The sequence below is a fragment of the Dendropsophus ebraccatus genome, chromosome 5 (genome assembly GCF_027789765.1).
Source record: "Dendropsophus ebraccatus isolate aDenEbr1 chromosome 5, aDenEbr1.pat, whole genome shotgun sequence".
NCBI classification, from domain to species: Eukaryota; Metazoa; Chordata; class Amphibia; order Anura; family Hylidae; genus Dendropsophus; species Dendropsophus ebraccatus.
Genome location: NC_091458.1, coordinates 7,261,657 through 7,274,908, shown reverse-complemented (window position 1 = coordinate 7,274,908; position 13,252 = coordinate 7,261,657). Strand labels below are relative to the sequence as shown.

The 13,252-nt window shown below is 41.3% G+C and overlaps 1 protein-coding gene across 1 annotated transcript in view; it reads left to right on the top strand.

The window, feature by feature from the left end:
- The window catches only part of LOC138793988 (zinc finger protein 845-like), a 57,076-nt gene extending 44,673 nt beyond the window's left edge, over positions 1-12,403 (top strand). The window contains exons 15-20 of the mRNA XM_069972753.1: positions 9,718-9,851; positions 9,967-10,128; positions 10,214-10,337; positions 10,445-10,587; positions 10,723-10,804; positions 10,953-12,403. Coding sequence (XP_069828854.1) covers positions 9,718-9,851; positions 9,967-10,128; positions 10,214-10,337; positions 10,445-10,587; positions 10,723-10,804; positions 10,953-11,731 — 1,424 coding nt within the window. The 3' untranslated portion in view covers positions 11,732-12,403. The remainder of the gene's footprint in view (positions 1-9,717; positions 9,852-9,966; positions 10,129-10,213; positions 10,338-10,444; positions 10,588-10,722; positions 10,805-10,952) is intronic.
- Positions 12,404-13,252: the final 849 nt, after the last annotated feature.

Here is a 13,252-nt window from a genome sequence, read left to right as displayed (position 1 = left end):
TACACCATGTATATTACACACAGTATACATATATCACACATACACCATGTATATTACACACAGTATACATATATCACACATACACCATGTATATTACACACAGTATACATATATCACACATACACCATGTATATTACACACAGTATACATATATCACACATACACCATGTATATTACACACAGTATACATATATCACACATACACCATGTATATTACACACAGTATACATATATCACACATACACCATGTATATTACACCTAGTATACATATATCACACATACACCATGTATATTACACACAGTATATACATATATCACACATACACAATGTATATTACACACAGTATATACATATATCACACATACACCATGTATATTACACACAGTATACATATATCACACATACACCATGTATATTACATACAGTATACATATATCACACATACACCATGTATATTACACACAGTATACATATATCACACATACACCATGTATATTACACACAGTATACATATATCACACATACACCATGTATATTACACACAGTATACATATATCACACATACACCATGTATATTACACACAGTATACATATATCACACATACACCATGTATATTACACACAGTATACATATATCACACATACACCATGTATATTACACACAGTATATACATATATCACACATACACCATATTACACACAGTATACATATATCACACATACACCATATTACACACAGTATACATATATCACACATACACATGTATATTACACACAGTATACATATATCACACATACACCATGTATATTACACACAGTATACATATATCACACATACATCATGTATATTACACACAGTATACATATATCACACATACATCATGTATATTACACACAGTATACATATATCACACATACACCATGTATATTACACAGTATACATATATCACACATACACCATGTATATTACACACAGTATATACATATATCACTCATACACCATGTATATTACACACAGTATACATATATCACACATACACCATGTATATTACACACAGTATACATATATCACACATACATCATGTATATTACACACAGTATACATATATCACACATACACCATGTATATTACACACAGTATACATATATCACACATACACCATGTATAATACACACAGTATACATATATCACACATACACCATGTATATTACACACAGTATACATATATCACACATACACCATGTATATTACACACAGTATACATATATCACACATACACCATGTATATTACACACAGTATACATATATCACACATACACCATGTATATTACACACAGTATATACATATATCACACATACACCATATTACACACAGTATACATATATCACACATACACCATATTACACACAGTATACATATATCACACATACACCACGTATATTACACACAGTATACATATATCACACATACACCATGTATATTACACACAGTATACATATATCACACATACACCATGCATATTACACACACAGTATACATATATCACACATACACATGTATATTACACACAGTATACATATATCACACATACACCATGTATATTACACACAGTATACATATATCACACATACATCATGTATATTACACACAGTATACATATATCACACATACATCATGTATATTACACACAGTATACATATATCACACATACACCATGTATATTACACACAGTATACATATATCACACATACACCATGTATATTACACACAGTATACATATATCACACATACATCATGTATATTACACACAGTATACATATATCACACATACACCATGTATATTACACACAGTATACATATATCACACATACACCATGTATATTACACACATTATACATATATCACACATACACCGTATTACACACAGTATACATATATCACACATACACCATATTACACACAGTATACATATATCACACATACACCATGTATATTACACACAGTATACATATATCACACATACACCACGTATATTACACACAGTATACATATATCACACATACACCATGTATATTACACACAGTATACATATATCACACATACACCATGTATATTACACACAGTATACATATATCACACATACACCATGTATATTACACACAGTATATACATATCACACATACACCATGTATATTACACACAGTATACATATATCACACATACACCATGTATATTACACACAGTATACATATATCACACATACACCATGTATATTACACACAGTATACATATATCACACATACACCATGTATATTACATACAGTATACATATATCACACATACACCATGTATATAACATACAGTATACATATATCACACATACACCATGTATAATACACAGTATACATATATCACACATACACCATGTATAATACACACAGTATACATATATCACACATACACCATATTACACACAGTATACATATATCACACATACACCATGTATATTACACACAGTATACATATATCACACATACACCATGTATATTACACACAGTATACATATATCACACATACACCATGTATATTACACACAGTATACATATATCACACATACACCATGTATATTACACACAGTATACATATATCACACATACACCATGTATATTACACACACAGTATACATATATCACACATACATCATGTATATTACACACAGTATACATATATCACACATACACCATGTATATTACACACACAGTATACATATATCACACATACACCATGTATATTACACACAGTATACATATATCACACATACACCACGTATATTACACACACAGTATACATATATCACACATACACCATGTATATTACACACAGTATACATATATCACACATACACCACGTATATTACACACAGTATACATATATCACACATACACCACGTATATTACACACAGTATACATATATCACACATACACCACGTATATTACACACAGTATACATATATCACACATACACCATGTATATTACACACAGTATACATATATCACACATACACCATGTATATTACACACAGTATACATATATCACACATACACCATGTATATTACATACAGTATACATATATCACACATACACCATGTATATTACACACAGTATACATATATCACACATACACCATGTATATTACACAGTATACATATATCACACATACACCATGTATATTACACACAGTATATACATATCACACATACACCATGTATATTACACACAGTATACATATATCACACATACACCATGTATATTACATACAGTATACATATATCACACATACACCATGTATATTACACAGTATACATATATCACACATACACCATGTATATTACACACAGTATACATATATCACACATACACCATGTATATTACACACAGTATACATATATCACACATACACCATGTATATTACACACAGTATACATATATCACACATACACCATGTATATTACACACAGTATATACATATATCACACATACACCATGTATATTACACACAGTATACATATATCACACATACACCATGTATATTACACACAGTATACATATATCACACACCATGTATATAACACACAGTATACATATATCACACATACACCATGTATATTACACACAGTATACATATATCACACATACACCATGTATATTACACACAGTATACATATATCACACATACACCATGTATATTACACACAGTATACATATATCACACATACACCATGTATATTACACACAGTATACATATATCACACATACACCATGTATATTACACACAGTATACATATATCACACATACACCATGTATATTACACACAGTATACATATATCACACATACACCATGTATATTACACCTAGTATACATATATCACACATACACCATGTATATTACACACAGTATATACATATATCACACATACACAATGTATATTACACACAGTATATACATATATCACACATACACCATGTATATTACACACAGTATACATATATCACACATACACCATGTATATTACATACAGTATACATATATCACACATACACCATGTATATTACACACAGTATACATATATCACACATACACCATGTATATTACACACAGTATACATATATCACACATACACCATGTATATTACACACAGTATACATATATCACACATACACCATGTATATTACACACAGTATACATATATCACACATACACCATGTATATTACACACAGTATACATATATCACACATACACCATGTATATTACACACAGTATATACATATATCACACATACACCATATTACACACAGTATACATATATCACACATACACCATATTACACACAGTATACATATATCACACATACACATGTATATTACACACAGTATACATATATCACACATACACCATGTATATTACACACAGTATACATATATCACACATACACCATGTATATTACACACAGTATACATATATCACACATACATCATGTATATTACACACAGTATACATATATCACACATACACCATGTATATTACACAGTATACATATATCACACATACACCATGTATATTACACACAGTATATACATATATCACTCATACACCATGTATATTACACACAGTATACATATATCACACATACACCATGTATATTACACACAGTATACATATATCACACATACATCATGTATATTACACACAGTATACATATATCACACATACACCATGTATATTACACACAGTATACATATATCACACATACACCATGTATAATACACACAGTATACATATATCACACATACACCATGTATATTACACACAGTATACATATATCACACATACACCATGTATATTACACACAGTATACATATATCACACATACACCATGTATATTACACACAGTATACATATATCACACATACACCATGTATATTACACACAGTATATACATATATCACACATACACCATATTACACACAGTATACATATATCACACATACACCATATTACACACAGTATACATATATCACACATACACCATGTATATTACACACAGTATACATATATCACACATACACCATGTATATTACACACAGTATACATATATCACACATACACCATGCATATTACACACACAGTATACATATATCACACATACACATGTATATTACACACAGTATACATATATCACACATACACCATGTATATTACACACAGTATACATATATCACACATACATCATGTATATTACACACAGTATACATATATCACACATACATCATGTATATTACACACAGTATACATATATCACACATACACCATGTATATTACACACAGTATACATATATCACACATACACCATGTATATTACACACAGTATACATATATCACACATACATCATGTATATTACACACAGTATACATATATCACACATACACCATGTATATTACACACAGTATACATATATCACACATACACCATGTATATTACACACATTATACATATATCACACATACACCGTATTACACACAGTATACATATATCACACATACACCATATTACACACAGTATACATATATCACACATACACCATGTATATTACACACAGTATACATATATCACACATACACCATGTATATTACACACAGTATACATATATCACACATACACCATGTATATTACACACAGTATACATATATCACACATACACCATGTATATTACACACAGTATACATATATCACACATACACCATGTATATTACACACAGTATATACATATCACACATACACCATGTATATTACACACAGTATACATATATCACACATACACCATGTATATTACACACAGTATACATATATCACACATACACCATGTATATTACACACAGTATACATATATCACACATACACCATGTATATTACATACAGTATACATATATCACACATACACCATGTATATAACATACAGTATACATATATCACACATACACCATGTATAATACACAGTATACATATATCACACATACACCATGTATATTTCACACAGTATACATATATCACACATACACCATGTATATTACACACAGTATACATATATCACACATACACCATGTATATTACACACAGTATACATATATCACACATACACCATGTATATTACACACAGTATACATATATCACACATACACCATGTATATTACACACAGTATACATATATCACACATACACCATGTATATTACACACAGTATACATATATCACACATACACCATGTATATTACACACAGTATACATATATCACACATACACCATGTATATTACACACAGTATACATATATCACATAGATGACATGTCTGGTATTACAGGAGGAGATGGCTGACAGCTGATTGGTCTCCTCCTCAGCACACACTGACCCCGCCCACACTGTGGAGTCACATGACTGGAGCTGGTCACATGATCTGTGATGTCACTGAGCACACGGCTGGTCCCCCGGTGAGGAGTCGGTGCTGGAGGTGAGTGAGGAGCCGGATTATACTCTTCTCTCTCTCTCTCTGGTCTCTCTCTCTCTGGTCTCTCTCTCTCTGTCTCTCTCTCTCTGTCTCTCTGGTCTCTCTCTCTGTCTCTCTCTCTCTCTCTGGTCTCTCTCTCTGTCTCTCTCTCTCTCTGTCTCTCTCTGTCTCTCTCTCTCTCTCTCTCTCTCTGGTTTCTCTGTCTTTCTCTCTCTGTGTCTCTCTCTCTGTGTCTCTCTGTCTCTCTCTATATCTCTATATCTCTCTCTCTCTCTGGTCTCTCTCTGTCTCTCTCTGTCTCTCTCTGTCTCTCGTTGTCTCTCTGTCTCTGTCTCTCTCTCTCTCTGTCTCTCTCTCTGTGGTCTCTCTCTCTGTCTCTCTCTGTCTCTCTCTCTCTCTGTCTCTCTCTGTCTCTCTGTCTCTCTCTCTCTGGTTTCTCTGTCTTTCTCTCTCTGTGTCTCTCTGTCTCTCTCTATATCTCTATATCTCTCTCTCTCTGGTCTCTCTCTGGTCTCTCTCTGTCTCTCTCTGTCTCTCTGTCTCTGTCTCTCTCTCTCTCTCTGTCTCTCTCTCTGTGGTCTCTCTCTCTGTCTCTCTCTCTCTCTCTGTGTCTCTCTCTCTCTCTGGTCTCTCTCTCTGTCTCTCTCTCTCTCTCTCTGGTTTCTCTCTCTCTCTCTCTCTCTCTCTGTCTCTCTCTGGTCTCTCTCTCTGTCTCTCTCTCTCTGTGTCTCTCTCTCTCTCTCTCTCTCTGGTTTCTCTCTATATCTCTATATCTCTCGGTTTCGGCTACAATCCTGACAGTATACAGTATGTGCTGCGGCTATGGGCAGGGGTGCATGCTGGGTGTAGTAGTCCTTCAGCAGTAACATTGTATGGGGAGTAGTCCTGGTAGTGACAGCAGGGGGCAGCACCCACCCCTGGTATTATACAGAGATGGGAACCTTCTGCCCTCCAGCCTCTGACCAGGCATGATGGGAGTTGTAGTTCTGTAACACTTGGAGGGCTGCAGGTTCCCCATCCCTGTATTATGCCAGCGCAGCGCCATCACCAGGTTATTGGCGGCACTACATCTATATGTAACTGATCCCAGCCATGTACACCTGTCCCTCCCCCACAGGGGTATCCCGGCCATGTACACCTGTCCCTCACCACAGGGGTATCCCAGCCATGTACACCTGTCCCTCACCCACAGGGGTATCCCGGCCATGTACACCTGTCCCTCACCCACAGGGGTATCCCGGCCATGTACACCTGTCCCTCACCACAGGGGTATCCCAGCCATGTACACCTGTCCCTCACCCACAGGGGTATCCCGGCCATGTACACCTGTCCCTCACCCACAGGGGTATCCCGGCCATGTACACCTGTCCCTCACCCACAGGGGTATCCCAGCCATGTACACCTGTCCCTTACCACAGGGGTATCCCAGCCATGTACACCTGTCCCTCACCCACAGAGGTATCCCAGTCATGTACACCTGTCCCTTACCCACAGGGGTATCCCGGCCATGTACACCTGTCCCTTCCCCACAGGGGTATCCCGGCCATGTACACCTGTCCCTCACCCACAGGGGTATCCCAGCCATGTACACCTGTCCCTTACCACAGGGGTATCCCAGCCATGTACACCTGTCCCTCACCCACAGGGGTCTCCCAGCCATGTACACCTGTCCCTCACCACAGGGGTATCCCGGCCATGTACACCTGTCCCTTACCCACAGGGGTATCCCGGCCATGTACACCTGTCCCTCACCCGCAGGGGTATCCCAGCCATGTACACCTGTCCCTCACCCACAGGGGTATCCCGGCCATGTACACCTGTCCCTTACCACAGGGGTATCCCAGCCATGTACACCTGTCCCTTCCCCACAGGGGTATCCCGGCCATGTACACCTGTCCCTCACCCACAACGGGTATCCCAGCCATGTACACCTGTCCCTTACCACAGGGGTATCCCAGCCATGTACACCTGTCCCTCACCCACAGGGGTTTCCCGGCCATGTACACCTGTCCCTTACCCACAGGGGTATCCCGGCCATGTACACCTGTCCCTCACCCACAGGGGTATCCCAGCCATGTACACCTGTCCCTCACCCACAGGGGTATCCCAGCCATGTACACCTGTCCCTCACCACAGGGGTATCCCGGCCATGTACACCTGTCCCTCACCCACAGGGGTATCCCGGCCATGTACACCTGTCCCTTACCCCCAGGGGTATCCCGGCAATGTACACCTGTCCCTCACCCACAGGGGTATCCCGGCCATGTACACTTGTCCCTCACCCACAGGGGTATCCCAGCCATGTACACCTGTCCCTCACCCACAGGGGTATCCCGGCCATGTACACCTGTCCCTCACCCACAGGGGTATCCCAGCCATGTACACCTGTCCCTCACCCACAGGGGTATCCCGGCCATGTACACCTGTCCCTTACCCACAGGGTGGAGGATACGTGTCTGATCATGGGGGTGTATGCGGGACTCACAAGAACGGGGCGCTGTGTCGCCGTGGACACCATACATTCACCATACATGGAGTACCGAACAATGTACTTGGCAGCCTGTGGCGGCTCCTTAGAGAGTGAAGAGAGTCCATGCCGACCCAGCACTCCAGTATGTGAGTCCCGGAGATCAGGCAGCAGCCCCCCCCCCCCCCCCCCCCCCCCCCCCCCCCACACACACACACACAGCTCTATTCAGCATGTGGAGTTGGGTCCCTCCTCCCCAATTGTAGATTTCCCCATCGGTCAGCCCCCTCCCCCTGCTGTAGGACACTTATGCCCTATACCTATGGCTGGAGTAGCCCTTTAATTGTCAGGAATCCTATAGATCTGGATGTACTGGACCTTGGTATATGGCAGCGACCAGGGCCTGGTGGTGCTCAGGTGTCACATGTGACCCTCCAGCTGTCGCAGAACTACAATTCCCATTATACCTGGACAGCCAAAAACAATTGATAGACGAGGATAAAGTCACATGTTCTCTCCATCATCAGAGTCATCATAGGTCTAATGTAATATATAGGAGAACCATTATACTGAGTGACGGCTGCATCTGGATTCATGGACCGAGGAGGAAACATCCTGTGAGACGTCATGTAGGATTTCCTCCGGATGGGATTCTGCTCAGTCCTTGTTCTCTTGTTTCCTCAGGTCCAGGACGGTGTCAGGTAAAGGCGATGGTCCCCCACATCAATGACCCCCCAAGGCTGGAGAAGGCGGGAGACATGATGGCGGCCAGGATATTAGAGCTCACCCTAGAGATAATCCACCTGATCACCGGAGAGGTGAGCCATGCGTCACATCCCCTCCCTCTTATCCCTATAGATAATACAGGGAGATGACTGGAGAGGGGAAGGATTGTTAGACTCTCTGTAGTGATCAGTGTCTCACCATACACAGGATTACACAGTAGTGAAGAAGTGGTGTGGTGAGTGTGTGGCGCCCCCTGTGTCAGGAGGCTGGAGCAGCAGCCCCATCACAGATCCTCCACCTCCATCACTGATCCATGAGCAGAAGATCCTAGAACTGACCACCAGGATGACTGAGCTCCTGACTGGAGAGGTGAGCAATGCTGCTGGGAATGCTGGGACATATAACACCAAGGTGGGAGGTGTCTGGAGGATGACGCCATCATTGTGTGTGTCAGGTTCCTATAAGGTGTCAGGACGTCACCGTCTATTTCTCCATGGAGGAGTGGGAGTATGTAGAAGGACACAAGGATGTGTACAAGGAGGCCATGATGGAGGATCAGCCGCCCCTCACATCACCGGGTAAGAGGAGACTTACTGATTATAGAGGAGACCAGGGGGGAGGGGCACCAAGACCCCCATCATCCCTCATCACTTATACACAATGTCACTGTGTATCTTCCCTATAGATGGATCCAGGAGGAGAAATCCACCAGCAGAGAGATGTCCCCGTCCTGTATATTCCCAGGATTGTCCAGAGGATCAGCACAACGGGCCCCCGGATCAGCACAACGGGCCCCCGGATCAGCACAACGGGCCCCCGGATCAGCAGGTAGATGAGATATCTGTAACTCCTCTATAGATGATGGGATGGAGCCGTATACTGATGGGGCAGGCAGTATACACTCTATGGGAAAATAGTTGGCTGAATGTTATTCCCGTCCTTCTGACGTTCCTTTTTCCTCAGGTGTTTGATGTGGGATTCCTGCAGGAAATTCATGGTGTAACAAGCAGTGGCCTGGATCCCCACGTATCGCTCTCAGTGGTCGGTAAGAACGTCTCATCAGTCCGTGTTTTCCTGTATTCGCTCCTGTCTGTCCTCCTCGCTGTCATTCATTGCTGTTCTCGTGGGGAGAAGCCGTAGACAAACACTTTTTACGGATTTTTTCCACATCTTATTTTATCGTTTTATTTCAGGTGCAGACTGGATGAGCGACTCCAATGGCCGCCTCCTTTTTCCTGCCTGTTATGAGGTAGCTGATCCTCCATCATGGACTGAGATCAAACATGAACATGGAGCCGCTAAAATGTTTGCTTGTCCTGAATGTGGGAAAAGCTTCAGCCGGAAGTCGTATGTTATAGAGCACATAAGGACTCACACAGGGGAGAAGCCGTTCACATGTTCAGAGTGTGGAAAATGTTTTATGCTTAAAGGTCATCTTGAGAGACATCAGAGAATCCACACGGGAGTGAAGCCTTTCTCGTGTACAGAATGTGATAAACGTTTTACCCGCAAGGATTACCTTGAACAACATGAGCGAATTCACACGGGGAAGAAGCCGTTTTCGTGTGCGGATTGTGGCAAGTTCTTTAAGCATAAATATTCTCTGGAGTACCATCAGATCACGCACAGCGGGGAGAAGCCGTTCTCATGTCCTGAGTGTGGGAAATGTTTTAGTCTTAAATCCTATCTTTTGGAACATCTGAAAACTCACACAGGGGAGAAGCCATTTTTATGTTCAGAGTGTGGGAAAAGCTTTGTGAGTAAAGGTCATCTGGAGAGACATCAGAGAATCCACTCGGGGGAGAAGCCATTTTCATGTATGGAATGCGGAAAACGCTTTATGCGTAAAGATTATCTGGAGAAACACGAGAGAATTCACACGGGGGAGAAGCCATATTCATGTCCTGTATGTGGGAAATGTTTTACCCATCAGTCCAGCTTTGCCTATCACGTAAGAACTCACAAAACGTAGAAGCTATTTTCATTTTCCGAATGTGGGAAATGTTTTCTTCTCGAGCGACATCGGCGAAGTCACACGGGGGAGAAGCCGCGTTCAGCTTGCAGGAAATGCGGCCGGTGTGGAGCCGCTTCAGGATTTGTTCTCGTATATATAACCGGCCACCATACAGAACACTATAACTTCATATACCCCGGAGATCTTTGGCCACGTCTGTCATGTGTTATTGTCCCGAATCGGTCACTGCAACCGAGAAACATTTCCTAAGGATTTATATAGGGAAGGCGAGGATGGCTGACTGTGAGGACGGACAGCTTCATTCACTCCCCCACGGACATGACTCCAGGGAGGCTGCATCCGGCGGACGTTCTAGACTGGGATACGGTCGTGTAGCTGAGGTTCCGCCTCCGGGCTGTGATAGGATGCTGTCATTGTGACAAGAGTCAGAACCCGCTTCCAGGGATCGAGGCACTGTCGCTGCTTTATCCAGAACAAAATAGTCATTGTGACCTCTGACCCCTAAGGCTGATCTAAGAGGTCTGTAACCCCCTTCATCTCCATGTAACGATGGAAGGAAGTATACAAGAGTTCTGGTGCGGCTTCTGGGAGGTTCATAAGGTCCTGCCGAGGTTTTCTCTCCCTGTAAAGACTGTGAGAATTAAAGGATTTGCACATAATAAGTGTTAATAAAGGTTTTCTAACAGCAAACTGGTGGATGTCAGAATGTGCTAAGTATAACTGTACGCCTATAGCACCATGATAGCCTATAGCACCATGATAGCCTATAGCACAGGGTTAGCTTATATCACAGTGATAGCCTAAAACAGCTTCCCCCCCCAATGGCCGCAGTACACCCGGGATGGAGCTGGGTAATGATGACGGCAGCTATAGGGGCCAGGGCTCCATGCCCAGTGTACCAGAGGTGTCAGACAGCTGATTCAGCAGGGGGTGCAGTGTATCAGCACCTTACTGCTCGACCAGTCATATTCTGTCCTGAGGATCAGCTGTTTTTCCTGGAAACCTTTTTAGTACGCTGTGAAGAATAAACAGATGGAGGAGAAGGAAGGAGAAACATGGGCCACGTGCCGGCTCAAAGCGGGAGAAATATTCATACAAACAGCCCCACACTAATCCTTAAATGGCCATCATCATCACCACCTCCTCTGATGTCATCACCTCCTCATGTCATCACCACCTCCTCTCATATCATCACCTCCTCCTCTGATGTCATCACCTCCTCTCATATCGTCATCACCTCCACTGATGTCATCACCTCCACTGATGTCTTCACCACTTCCTCTGATCTCATCACCTCTTCCTTTGATGTCATCACCTCCTCTCATTTCATCACCTCCTCTGATGTCATCACCACTGTCTCTGATCTCATCACCTCCTCCTTTGATGTCATCACCTCCTCCTCTCATATCATCACCTCCTATGATGTCATCACCTCCTCTCATATCACCTCCTCCTCTGATGTCATCACCTCCTCTCATATCATCATCACCTCCTCCTCTGATGTCATCACCTCCTCTC